This window comes from Branchiostoma belcheri, unplaced genomic scaffold (assembly GCF_001625305.1).
Source record: "Branchiostoma belcheri isolate BF01 breed outbred unplaced genomic scaffold, Haploidv18h27 scaffold14, whole genome shotgun sequence".
In the NCBI taxonomy this organism is placed as follows: domain Eukaryota; kingdom Metazoa; phylum Chordata; class Leptocardii; order Amphioxiformes; family Branchiostomatidae; genus Branchiostoma; species Branchiostoma belcheri.
The window spans coordinates 3,587,898-3,601,753 of NW_017802824.1; the positions used below are offsets into that span (position 1 = coordinate 3,587,898).

The 13,856-nt window shown below is 39.8% G+C and overlaps 1 protein-coding gene across 1 annotated transcript; it reads right to left on the reverse strand.

The window, feature by feature from the left end:
• Positions 1 to 2,653: 2,653 nt before the first annotated feature.
• On the reverse strand, positions 2,654 to 12,591 carry LOC109464644 (PEST proteolytic signal-containing nuclear protein-like). The gene is made up of 5 exons (XM_019761655.1): positions 12,532 to 12,591; positions 12,053 to 12,279; positions 3,657 to 3,731; positions 3,275 to 3,333; positions 2,654 to 2,977 (listed from the first exon to the last, which is right to left on the reverse strand). Exons 1-5 carry the CDS (start codon positions 12,572 to 12,574, stop codon positions 2,854 to 2,856), a joined length of 528 nt encoding a protein of 175 aa, XP_019617214.1. The 5' UTR covers positions 12,575 to 12,591; the 3' UTR covers positions 2,654 to 2,853.
• Positions 12,592 to 13,856: the final 1,265 nt, after the last annotated feature.

Genomic DNA, 13,856 nt, shown 5'->3' on the forward strand with positions numbered 1-13,856 from the left:
GCGAGCAGGTGAAAACAAAACAAGGCAGGCCGAATAAAACAAGGTTCCTACATGTTTAAATTTTGACTCAATCATTGAACAAATGGTTTTTATTCAGTGGGAACATCACATATGTACAGTCTGCATCACATATCACTGCATCAAGGCAAGAAATAAAACAATAAATCAGAGCCTTTTCTTGTCTCCTCTCTTCATATCTATCTGGCCATCCACCTTCCAGCATGGCAACAGACATATTTGCCCGTTTTCGGCATGTTGACCACTTTCAGAAGGCAACAAATTTCTTGTTTCTTCCAAAATCAGGCAAAAATTAATGTGCGCCCTGATGTCATCCATAAAAATGACTTGCTGTGGCCTTACAAGGTCATGTGGGGACATGGCTCTGGTATCAGAGAAGTGTGATAGTTCCTGAGGGATGTCACACTTTGACGACAGAATAGTCTGGTCCTGTCTACAGTACAAGTTGTATGTTGGGGAGAGAAAAGAAGCATGTATGGAATGTACAAGTGTGATGGTGTAGCTTAACCTTTAGCACACCGATGTAGCCATTTGGCCTCCAATTTTGGGTACAGAGTAATGCAGCAAAGAGAAAGTTAAAGTAAAACATAGGCTTAAAGTTGTAGCTTAACCTTTAGCACACCAATGTAGCCATTTGACCTCCAATTTTCTATTGGGTACAGAGTAATGCAGCAGAGAGAAGGTTAAAGTAAAACATTAGCTTAGGTTAAACAATGAGATAGGTGATATGTAACAAAGTTATCAGGCCTAGGAAAAAAAATGTTGTTTCCTGTTTTCTGACTGACCCTAGAAAAACTAGACTTTTTTTTGGGGGGGGGGGGGGTACTCCTGCAAGGGACATACATTTATCGAACTGATCAACCATATGGGTTTTCTAGCTCCCTGATCTGAGACCTGAGTAATGAATTGTACAATAGTTTTCCAACATTGACATTGAAACTTTAAGTGTCCTCATGCAAGTTTTACTTTATCAAACTGTGTTGTATACGTCGGATCCCTATACATGTAGATTGCCAAAGTCTAATAAAGAAAAAAGAAAGATAATCCCTACTTACCGACCCTGATTTTTTCAGTAGTAAAACAGGAAACACAACATTTTTTTCCTTGGCCTCAGTATGTGCTATTTTTAAAACCACTTGTTTAACAAGAGCCAACGTTTTGATGACCTTCATTTCATTTAGGCAATTATGACTGGGTTTACAGTAACTGTTTAAATTTGCTCTCATTTCCCTTATGAAGATGACAGTCACTTAAATGTCAGCTCTTGTTAAACAAGTGGTTGTGAATCAATTTTGCTATTCAAACATTCACCAACCTGATCGAATTATTCATGGATGTATCTGATTCCGTAATTTTGCTCCATGTATGCATATTGGTGGGGATTATTTGCATATTTTACTGAACTTGTATACCAATAGATTCTAACAGTTATGCAAGAAATCACAACTATCAAATAACAAGTAGCGATGCACCCTGATGTATTCTGGTCATACACATGTATTGTGTTTGATAATATTTTCCAATTTTTTTCATTTACACAGAATATTTTCCTGCATGTGTTCATGTGGTTGAATAGTAATATCTAATACATCATATGTTGATAAAACACACACACACACACACACACACACACACATACATACATACACACACACACACACACACAGGACAAACTTACATAATTTGCCATAGAACTGAACTATAGTCCATCTGCACTTGATTTACATAAGGCATACATGTATATCCACATCCACTCCTGAGTAATATTATACATTATACAACCAAGATTAATCTTCATACATACTGCAGTACAACATAGTTAATTACTTGTAACACACAGGGCTCGAAACACCACCTGCATATACAGGTTAGTGCAGGTAAAATTGGAGCTGTGCAGGTATTTCTGATATCTACCAGCATCTAACCTGCACTGGTTATGTAGTATGGGGACATACATTGTAAAATGTATGATTGGCAGTGGTCAAAAAATACTTTGCATTCTTCAAATAGCACCATTGAATATTTAACAAACTTGGTAAATTAAAAATGGTGCTACTAGAAACATTTTTTTAAACATTTCAGTTTTTTTGCGTAAAGAAATTGTATTAAAGGTAAAATTTGTCTGGTAAAGGAAATTCTGAATGTTGTCTGCACCAAAGTAGGTTTGCAGAAAAAAGTATTTCGAGCCCTGACATAGAATGTACCAAATAAACGTAGTGTTCACCTTGAAATCTAACAAGCTATGAAACATCTTTATGAAAATTCAAAGCATCTACAAACCTGAGATATGTAATTGCTAAACTGAAATGCAAAACCTACTAAAACCAACAGTTTTCCCAGTACACATTATATAACTACACATGTAATGTAGTTTCTAGAATTACTTAAAGCCTTGGTCACAACCCGCCATACATGCTTTTTGTCCGTACGTTTTTTGGCAGGCTACGTCTGCTACGCTTTTTTCTGAAAACGTGGGGATGGAATGGCGTTGACACACGTCACTCGCACGTCACTCACACTTTACCGTACTTACACGTGCTTCTTACATACAGTGCTTACAGGGCACGCGCGTTGCCCGTACTCGCACGCACGGGTGGTGAATCCGCAGACCGCACGCAGAAAAAGTTTTACATGCACTTAAAGTTCTACGGCGTGTCTGCATGCTCCAAAATCCGTAGGATTCCGTACGAAGGCGGTACTCACCACGCACGGATGCCCTACGTTTGCCCAAATTTTTGCAAGTAGACAGCACGCAAAAGCACGTACGGCGGGTTGTGACCAAGGCTTAAGGCAGTTTCAAACATAACGTTCAATAAACAAGTTCTACATGTAACACTATTTATCTTTGGATAGTTTCTCTGCCTTTGCCTTGAGATCTCTTTCCCACATCTTGGCCTTGTCACAGAAGCCGATTCTGCCCTTGTTGAAGGAGTTGGGGCCTGCTGACGTGGGTGTATCTCTGCGGAAGAAGAAGAAAGTTATTGTAACATAAGGCAACAGCCTGGATTTGAACTCCTAACCTCCTGGTTAAAGCAGGGTTGTTAACCACTACGTGTACACTGCACATGCTACATTGCTAGACAGTGCGCATTACAACATTCCTTTATATATGTATTTACAAAGAAAAGTATGGAATGACTACAGAAGACAAGTATCCCTAGTAAGCTATTCTATTGTCTTTCACACAAAGAACTCATACTAGTAATCAATAGTACAATAACGGTGGTGGTAAAAGTAAGTTGCTTAAGGGTGTCACCTTCCGATATTTTTCATTCTCATCTTTGCTTCTGGTGGCATCTCTTCTGGTTCATCATCCTGAAAGGATAAAAATGCGCAGTTGAGTAACTTAAAGTTCTCATGCTTTTGGTCAGTCCATGGTGATTCTCTATTATACATAATACGGTTAAACTGGTACACAGCAACACTTTTTCTCCATACTTAAAACATCATTTCTTGAGTACATCACAATTTCCTGTATACTTACATGATTATTTGCAGCGTATTAACATCATCACTTTCTATGTACTTACATCAAAACTTTCTGTGTATTTACATCATTTTGTACTTACCTCATCAATTTCTGTGTATTAACATCATCACTTTATGTGTACTTACGTCATCACTTTCTGTGTACTTACATCATCACTTTCTGCAAACACAGCTGCAACTTTCTTGGCAGGTTGTGCAGCAGGTGAACTAGAAGGTTTGGGTTTCTAGAAAAGAAGAGAGGAAAATTGAAAAAACAACAACCTTGAACTCAAACTTAAACTCTGACCCAAAATCAGTTAAAGGAATATCCTATTTTGCTGCCTCGAACAGAAGCCAGAAATCAAGTGCTCCCTTTTTTATCCAAAAACTCTAAAATACTTTATAGTGTAAAGTTTACACTTTCAAATCTTCTGTATAGCCAGTTGAACAGCCCTTCGGTGTAACACACTAGCTTCGCAGGCATGCGGCATGGCGGCAGCTGGCGTACATTACACCGAACGACTTGTTACACCTAAACCTTGAACATTTAACTCTAAACATTGTTTGAAGCTATCTAATGACAATGCGCCTACTGTACTTGGTGACAGTGAGTTCCACTCTGTGATAGTTCTAGGAAAGAATGAGTTTTTGTACACCTATATTCTTAGTTGATGACTGGCACTTGAAAGCATGACTATTTTTTCCCTTTCTAGGCTGGTATTAGTTACTTAGCACTAGTTGGTACGTCTAACCAAAAATCTTGCACTTGTCCCCTTAAATTTAAAAAAAACTTCAAAACAAGTGGGCCAAGATAACCATCCAAGAGTTCCCATCCCTGTACTACTAAAAGATTTACTTATTGAGCTCTTGGGGGCTAACCTGTAAAAGTAATTGGCAACATCAGAGATTTGCGACACACACCAAGCTGAAAATACGCACTCAAGTTTTAATCATGTCCAACTTAGGGGACCAGAGTAAAGCAGGAACATATGTTGTGGCTGGCCACATGTGACATGTTCTGTCTGTCAGGTATCATGTGGAAGTGAAGACAGCTCTACTAGTGTACCTCCTGTGGTTTACTAGCAAATTAGAAACATCAGTACAGAATGTTTGTCTGTATATGCAGGGGTCTCCCCAAGCAATGGTGCAACGGCGGTGCGCCACTCCCAAAATTTCTAGCGCCACTCCCAAAATTTTCAAATTAAGGGTCTTCTCTTTGTATTTTCGCGGATAAATAGGCAAAAAACATCGAAATCTTGACGCGAGTGGCGTCCATTTTCCCCGTCGGCATTGTTTCTGAAACTTGTGAATGGGCGATAAACGAGTAAACAATAACCATTTCACACGACGCTACCGAGAGAATAGCTGTCATTGGTGGAACATCGGGTGCCCCGCTAGCGTTTTTAAGTCATGTAAACAACGCTAATTGTCTGATTGGTTTGTAAAACAAAGCCCTCGACCCCGAAAATAAGGCCCGATTTAGACTAGAAACGGTATACCGTTTCGAAACGGTACGAAACGTTTCGCCACAGAAAACGGTTCGTCTTTAGACACAGAGGCGGAAGCGTTTCGGGCCGCCCGTGGCGCAGGATATTTCTGACCCACAGTGACCTATGATGACCTTTGGTCATCCTCCCCGAGCCGCTTACGGTTTGCCTCATTGGCATTACGTTACTTGTGTTTCAGGGCCTTGAACTTCGCCCGAACCTGCTTTGGGGTGCGTAAATACCCCTCAGCCGCCAGTATGCCCTTAGCATCTGTATGCCCTCCCTATTACGCGAGGTCTCCAAGCGGGATTGTATAGTTTGATCGGCCCACAAGCTGATCAAGCAGCGGGTCTTTTCTTGGGTCCAGACCCTCCCCTGGCCTTATGCTATCCCTCCAGACGTAAAGGATGACGAAAATTTGAGAAATACACGATATAAAATGGCGAAAATGGACACAATCGAATATGGCGCGAATCTACCAGAAAATGGACGCGCGCTGGCTTATTAGCATGTGATTAGCATATGACACGTGACCTGGTTTACCGTTTCAAGAAACCCTTTGTCTTTAGACCTAGCAAAAAGCGTTTCGGGCCCCCCGCTGAAGGGTTCTGAAACGGTCGAAAACCACGATGGAGGTGGTTTTCGGAAACGGTCCGCGAAAACCCATAACAAACCGTTTTTTCCTCTTTAGACCGGGAACGGTTAACCGTTCCGAAACGTTTCCCTGGCCAAAACCCCTTAAGCGTTTCTAGTCTAAATCGGGCCTAAGTTTATAAAGCCGATGCGTTTACGAACTAGCCGTGGAAAATTCCCTACCCTACCGCACCATGAGCATGTGGCGGCCGCAAAATTCGGTTAACGCAACAGATAAATGTCTGGGCCAGTATAGCGGCATTTCCCATGAAAATAATGTATGTTGTTTATTTTTCGCCTGCTGTCGGTTTTTAAGTTCCAAAATGTCTGAAAAAGCAGAAATTTGCTCACAAAACCGGACGGGGGAAGGCGAGTCGCTATCGGCGTGAAGCACATGGCGAGGCCTTTTAAAAATCGGTAACGCGGAAGAAAAATGCGTGGTCCATTTTAGCGATATTTACCATGAAAATAACGTGTGTGGTTTATTTTCCCTCTGATGTTAGTTTTTAGGTCCCGAAACCCCTAAAAAAGTAGAAATTTTCCCATAAAACGCACGGCCGAGGGGTGGGAGGGCGGCCGGCACAGAGCTGCATGACCCGTAAAAAGTCAAAGGTCATAGTGCACGCATATTACGCAATCACCCTAAAGCGCCGATTTAGCTAATTTTAGGGCGATTAAAATTGATAAAATCACATTATTGATTTTTAGGAAAACAATGGGATGGAAACTAATCAAAACTTTGTGCTGAATTTTTTTTTCTTCATTAAGTTTTTTTTCTTCAGTAATTTTTTTTCTTCAGAATTTTTTTTCTTCAGAAGTTTTTTCTTCAGAAGTTTTTTTTTTTCAGAAGTTTTTTTTTCTTCAGAAGTTTTTTTTCTTCAGAAGTTTTTTCTCCAGAAGTTTTTTTTCTTCAGAAGTTTTTTTCTTCAGAAGTTTTTTTCTTCAGTTTTTTTTTCTTCAGAAGTTTTTTTTCTTCAGAAGTTTTTTTTCTTCAGAAGTTGTTTTTTTCAGAAGTTTTTTTTCTTCAGAATCCAGACTTTGACCAGACTAGACAATGTACCATACCAACTAATTATTATGTTGAAATGGATGTGTATATTTTGTTGTACAAATACTCATTAATGCCCTACATTTGTACTTAATTTGGCTTGATTTTCTATCTCTTTAGTTAGTAAGATTTTTAACTCAAGTTGCAGGAGAAGGCTACAAACTGCATCTCAGAAGGGTAAAATGCAACAGCTTCTCCTACGGAGAGGGGGGGGAATCCCCCCCCCTCTCCGGACCTCTACCCCCCTCACAGCCGCGCTTCGCGCAGCGTCGGGCACTACGTGCCCTCCAAAAAAAATTCCAGCACCACTCCCCTAAATATTCCTGGGGAGACCCCTGATATGTGTAGCAAGACATTTTGTACATTTTACCACTGTGCTTGTATTTGGGCACAGAAGGTTAAAGAAAGTCCTTTTCTTCCTACTCGTTACAATTTTTTCATCTATCAATGCAGTGGTTACGTACAAAAATTTTTTTTGAATTATGAACCAGTCTTTTATGTTGACTTTACAACCGTTATGATAATCAAAGGATTAATTGGGGCTATCATAGGATGCCTGTTTTTGATTACAGGTGTTTTTTTTTTTACTCTGTTGCTTAATTTTTTTCTGAAGAAATCTGAAAATCAACAAATTAAATTGGGGTGGCCTTCCCACTCAAGTCATTTCATGATACTGAGGAGAATAAGTAGCTTGAAATCCAGGCTGGTTCACTCCCAAAAATTTAGGGAGTACAGAATTTTTGGTAGCAGATCCAGGGCATGAAATACTGTGCACTTTAGTGCACCCAAATTTTGGAGCTGTGCACCCAATTTTTTTGTAAATTTACATTGTAGGTTTACATTTATAAAGATGGTTAATGTATTAGTAGTATACAGCATACTGCATAACATGTAGGCATCAGAAAAATAAAAGAATCATTGCTATAGTACTTTTCTTTAGAAATTAAATAATTAATTAGTTTAATTGACATTCTCTACTTATTCTGTTGTAAATGACACACCCAAAAGTTTTTTTGTGCAACCATTCTCCAAAATGAATTTCAAACCCTGCTATTATAAACAAGGCTGGATTTCAGGCTAAAAAACTTGCCCAGAGTTCACACAAAGTTCATGCCCAGCGTGGCCTGATTTCCCTGCACTGTAAAGCTTACCCTGGGCATATCTGCACAGTTTAGCGTGGCATTTATCAGACAGCTACCAGAACAGATGTAATACTTCAAAGTACTGAGGCAGGGCGACCCCCCTGGGAACTTTTCACTATCAGGTTACAGTGGCACCAGGGTGCAAGCATTAATCACACTAAAATATATCACAACAGACACAGGTCTGCCATTGGGCTCCTGTAGAGTTTGAGAAACTCAGAACTAAAGCTGTTGAATGGGGTCTGTATGGGGGGATCACTAAGCAACACTTATGGGTAGATTTAGGAGGAAGGTCGATACAGCCTGACCATATTTGTGTAAGGCTTTGGAAGCGACCTGAAGTTCTTTCACCCTGGCTCGAATTTAAAGGTGGTTCAATGGCCACTGACCACTGAAATTTAGACTGGGACAACTAAAAGACACTTTGGGACATTTTTGGGACAATAGAAAAATAATCAACATTAGAATGTCAGCCCTTCTTTTGTTTATCAGGCACACAGCTTTAGATCTGGAAAAATCCCCCCCCCCTCCGATTTCCTGTCCTCTCAACAAAAAAAAACTTAAGCATGTACGCAACGCGTCATATCACACACATGACTGCTGCAGTACTATACAAAGCTACTAGAATACCCATAATTGACCTTGACCTTTGTTGTCCCAATGCCAATTCACCTACCTTCCAAATATCATGAAGATACAGCAACCACATGACTAGTAGTACTTACCATTTAAAAAATTGCCAACCTCAATACACATGTATATGGTGTAATCTAACACATAACCTTCTATACGAAGGTAAATAATGCTGTAAATCTACAGAGACATCCCTGGCATACCAGTGCATGGTTAGAACCAGAGGGGAAACATCTAACTCCCAAGAATAACAGAGTGGCTGTTTCCAATAATAACATCCCAGTGTCTGCTGGCTGGGATTTCTTCTAGTCTTTCATCCAGGCCAGGACCCTAGAATTCAGACCATGGCTATAGACAGTGTATCAAAGTGACACCATGCATTTAACTGTGCACACTGATGCAGCTATTAAACATCTGGACTTAGAACAGCTCTATTTACTTGTACTTTGTTCCAATGCATGAACTGATGAAACAAGAAAACACTCTGTGTAACTTATATGTTGTACAGTAATCTTGCAACTACTTACTTTAGTATTATTTCACTTTTTACAGAATGTAAACATCAAAATTAGTCTATATATGGCCCATATTATTTTATCATTGGGATATGGGATAAGTAAGTACATGTATATGTGCAGTATGTATATAACTTTTATGATGCTCTAGTTTTTGTTACCCTCCATGAAAATGGGGGTACTGTTTTTACTCCGTTTCATGTTTGGTCTGATATCTGAAGATCGGTGAGAAGGAACTGTACGATATTTGGCAGATTGATGGATGGGGCCTTGGAGATTGTGTAGGTTGACTTTGAGCCCCTGGTGATTGACCTTGGTACTGCAGTTTAATTTTTTTATTCTGTTGTTTTCGCGTTATGGACTGTTTGTGCGATATTAAGGTAGCATGTAGTTGTTATTACATGGTTTAGTGGTTTAAATTTGGGTCCCCTAGCTGTTTGCGTTTGATATTTACAAAATGTTTAATGTTGGACTTTTTGTGTTGAATGTTTGGAAAATCTGGGGGATGGTTTGGTATGATTTTTGGTATGTGGGTAGTTGTTGAGTCTCTTTGTGTTTTGGAGTGCATTAGCAGGTTGTCGCATATTTTTATTGCTTAATTTAAAAGGATTTTCACTTTTTCACCCCTACTTCATAATAGGATGGTCTGTTTGACCCAAAAGTTGGGACAGGGTGTTTTTGTTTATACCTCCAGCTGGCAGGTCAGACCCAGGCAGCCCTATCTATTTTTACCCCTAGACAGATCTGCAGGAAAATAAATCTTGTTTGTCTGGTCTGCAGGTCATTTGTCTGGTCATTGACCTACATGTACAGGCAAATGTAGCCTGGGTACCATCCCCAGTAGTATATTCGCAAACTCTATAACAGTTATAGAGTTTGCGAATATACTACTGGGGATGGTACCCAGGCTAAGGCAAATGACCTGCTGGCCATCAAAGTAAACAAACCATGGTAACAAGACACTAAACGCCTGCACATGACAGCTTGACAAATACAAAGTGCCACCACAAATCATTCTGCTGATAAAAACAAAGTTTAACTCATAATATCTCTATTGAAATACACCAAAAGATTACAAAATAACAAGCTATTTCATGGAGGGATGATGTCTACGACTTCTCCTTGTTTTGAATTAAAATAAAAGACACCAAAAATAGCTTTAACATTTGCAAAAATCTTGGGCTTGTTAGAACATTTGAATTTAGAAAATTTTAGCAAATACATTTATTTACTTGCACATTCCACATTAGCAAAAGGAAACATTTCTAAACTTAAAGGTATCAAATACACCAGTACCAGTAGGTTTCCAATGTAGCACACACATGTATCACTTTCTGTACCAATCAACACATGTTGGCAGGACTTAATTTAAGGTCTCACTTCAGAGAGACGACCTTGCGCTCTCAATTGATTTGAAAATACCGGCGGTGGTACCTTAATTTTAAGGGTGATGTCTACAGAGGAGGATTTGGCAAGACGTACTGTAGGGTTGGGTGCACCTGGCATGACTTTTTGAGTTGATTTCAATTTCATTAACCTGAGGTTATACCTGTGGTTATTGTTGGCAGTGCTTAATGGCTAGGGCTGGTACAGCTAAAGCAGTGGTAGATCTTGTAATAGTTATGTGTCGTGTGCCTGTACTAAGGGCATTTCGATGGATATAACTGTGGGAGGTGGTGTAATAGGTTCTGATATGCCAAGTTTAAGAAGCCAGTCACTATATACTGTCTATATAAACTGACAATGTTGAATGAAATAAAAAGGTACAGCAAACATACATGTAGCTCCCATAGCCTTTTTTTATAGGCTATAGAGGCAGTGGGTTGTTAATCCACAGTGTCAATATTATAGCATGGTATTGGAAAGCAAAGCCCATCCGCCTTATATACTGTTTCTCCCCAGCCAAAGTCACCAAAAATTGTCCTTCTGTACCTGTCCATTATGCTGTGAAAAATTCTGTAGAGAACCCTTGTAGAGAATACACAATCGAATTTCTAAAGAATCTGTCAGGAACATACAGGTATGATCATTTACTAGTAACGTCACACTGCCTGGGTGCCAGGTACGTACAGCTGGTAATAAGCCCCACATTAAGTGGATGTAAAAGCCACTATGAAAAGGTGAAATGTTGTTACTCAGGCTAGCTGTGAATAAATTCCCCATATTTTATCGTCTTAAAGTCACGCATGGCAATTTCAGAACAGTTAAATTGAATTTTTGACCTCAATTTTTCTGTCATACAGCTATTTCATTAACTTGAATCAATCCTATCCCATAGCAATATACTGATATCTGTGAGGCAAAAATGTGATGTCACTGGCAGAAAACGGTTGCTTGCTTCATATCGTTAGTAGGTTGGTTCTAAGTTCTAGTTATTTTTTTGTGGTACCAAAAAATATAAGGACTCCTCAAGTAAGTTGTATTTAGGCTATTTCAAATGCTCAAAAGGTAGGAGATGATGAAAAAATGTGGTAAGAAATGACAGTTATAAATGACAGTAAAGTATCAGTCATATTTCCTCATCAAGATTTTTTTGGGGGGTTTTGGTTTGGTTGTCCTTTTAAAGCCCACAATCATGATAATGATCATTCTGGCATACTCCTGAGCGAAGTGAGGAAAGTCGTGTTTCCCAAGGGCGGTGTCATGGCAGGATTCGAACCAGGGAACTTTTGGTTCTGAGCCTCTGCCATTATGCCACCCAGATAAATGCTATTTTGCCACCCTTAAATTGCACCTAATGCCTTTAATCATTCTCTGCCAGACAAGGGTCAGTTTCTAAGTAACCTGTGGCCTGGAAAATGGAAGTCTCAAAAACTTTCCCCTTATCCCCCCAGGCGCCAACAGACCACTTACATGTGTTCCCAGCTTTTTTCTGTCAAGATACCTTACAACAACAATATCAAACCACCAGGGGGCCAAAAGGCTAACCATTCGAGGTCTCATCTAGACCTATCCACCAAGTGACCTACCAAAATTAAGACAATCCATTCTTGAGTTATCGTGTTTACAGATGGACATACACATATACGAAAACATAACCTTCTTCGCGAAGGTATTAGTAACATATAACATTCAATCCAGCTGTAAGACATCAAATAAAGCACTTACGTTTGCGCCTAATTTGATAGAAATCGGGGCAACCGTCTTGGTCGATACGAAGCCGGCCCCGGGAGAGTTCTTGGCAGGTGCCGGTGCGACTGGGTTTCCTCCGCCGAGCCTGATGCTAATCCCTCCCGACGGTTTCTGTGCTTTGGCCGGTGCCACTCTCTCGGGGTTGTCGTCGCCGTCAGCTTTTCTCTTGGTCGGAGACGACGTCGTCTTCTTCCACCGCTTATCTGCCGGTCGAAATACACTGACATAGTTGAGCCGAGGTGGCCGTATGAAGGGAGGGGGGCGCACTCATGCAATACCTCACATATGATTATGCCGCCTAAACACCATCGCAAAATCTGCAATAATTTCGTTACTCTACATTACGAAGATGGCAGAGGATATTCTTCTAATGAATAGAGGCGCTCTGTGAATGCTACCAGTCTTGATTTGGAGGTGACAGTCGTAAAAGGGATCGTGTAAAGTCGGGAAACAACCTTCTAGAGTCGGAGCACGATCTTCCTGGTTGTTGTCAGCCATGTTACCGGAGTAAGCTAATGCCGCTATGCGTGTCGGGAGAATGGGCGTGAACAATCTCGAAAAAGGGCGGGAAATATGTTTTTGGGCAGCGTTCGTGTGTGTGTGTGTGTGTGTGTTTGTGTCTGTGTGTGTGTGTGTGTGTGTGTGTGTGTGTGTGTGTGTGTGTGTGTGTGTGTGTGTGTGTGTGTGTGTGTGTGTGTGTGTGTGTGTGTGTTTGTGTGTGTGTGTGTGTGTCCGTCCGTCCATCCGTGTGTATGTCTGATTCTGATAAATTGAGAGAGCTTGGATGGGTTGTCTCGATAGGTGACCGGGCGGTTTGTTTTGCTACTGCAGCCATTAATACAAATTGTAGGATAGCTCTTGTGCTGGGAAGGAAATAACGATTTTTTTTTCAAATCTGGAACTCAGGATTCTACTCCCAACATCTGTTTTGGGATTTAATAGTTGCGTTCAAGAGATCACTCAAAATAACTGATTAAAACAAGTAAATACACACGATATGCATATTTATTATTATTTTTTATTCAGGAAATGAGATGAGACATTACTTGCTTCACGTAGCCGTTCTGGCGTACCAAATCTTCAAATAAGTTTATAAACCTATAGTGTTTTTAAAATACCACCTGTATATAAAGCTAAGTGCAGGTAAAATAAAGCTAGTGCTGTTCAGGTATTTCTGATATGTCTACCTGCACCTAACCTGCACTGCGCCCAAATATACATGTGGATTTTTATTTGTGAATCAACTGCATCTTGCCATCTACATTTTAATGAAGTGTAAAAGAAGTACATTTTTTTAGGATGATTCATAAAACATGTGCATCTAAATTCTGACTGGTGCAAGTAGTAAAATGTATCTGGTGCAGGTGATTTTCAGTGTCACATTGTCACATTGTGCCAGTGCAAGAATGAAGAAAAAAGCCAAGCCTTTCTAGTCTGCATGTCTGTGACAATAATCATATTGTATACACACACGAGCAGCACACTTACATAATGTACATGTAAGCTATAGAAGCTTTAGTTTAAAGCCAATTACATTATCATACTTTTTCTACAAATGTTTTACGACATCATATATTCCATTGTACCTACTTTGTAGTTTAATTTGATAAAATTTGCTGCATAACTGTACTTATTTCTTTTCTATCAGTCAGTTACAATTTGTCAATAGTTTATTGGATTACTCATATACATACAGAATCTACTGATTACAGGTCAAACACAGATCTAGATTTCATGTTAACGTTGACAAAAAAAGTTAATTCCGCATACATATTTACGA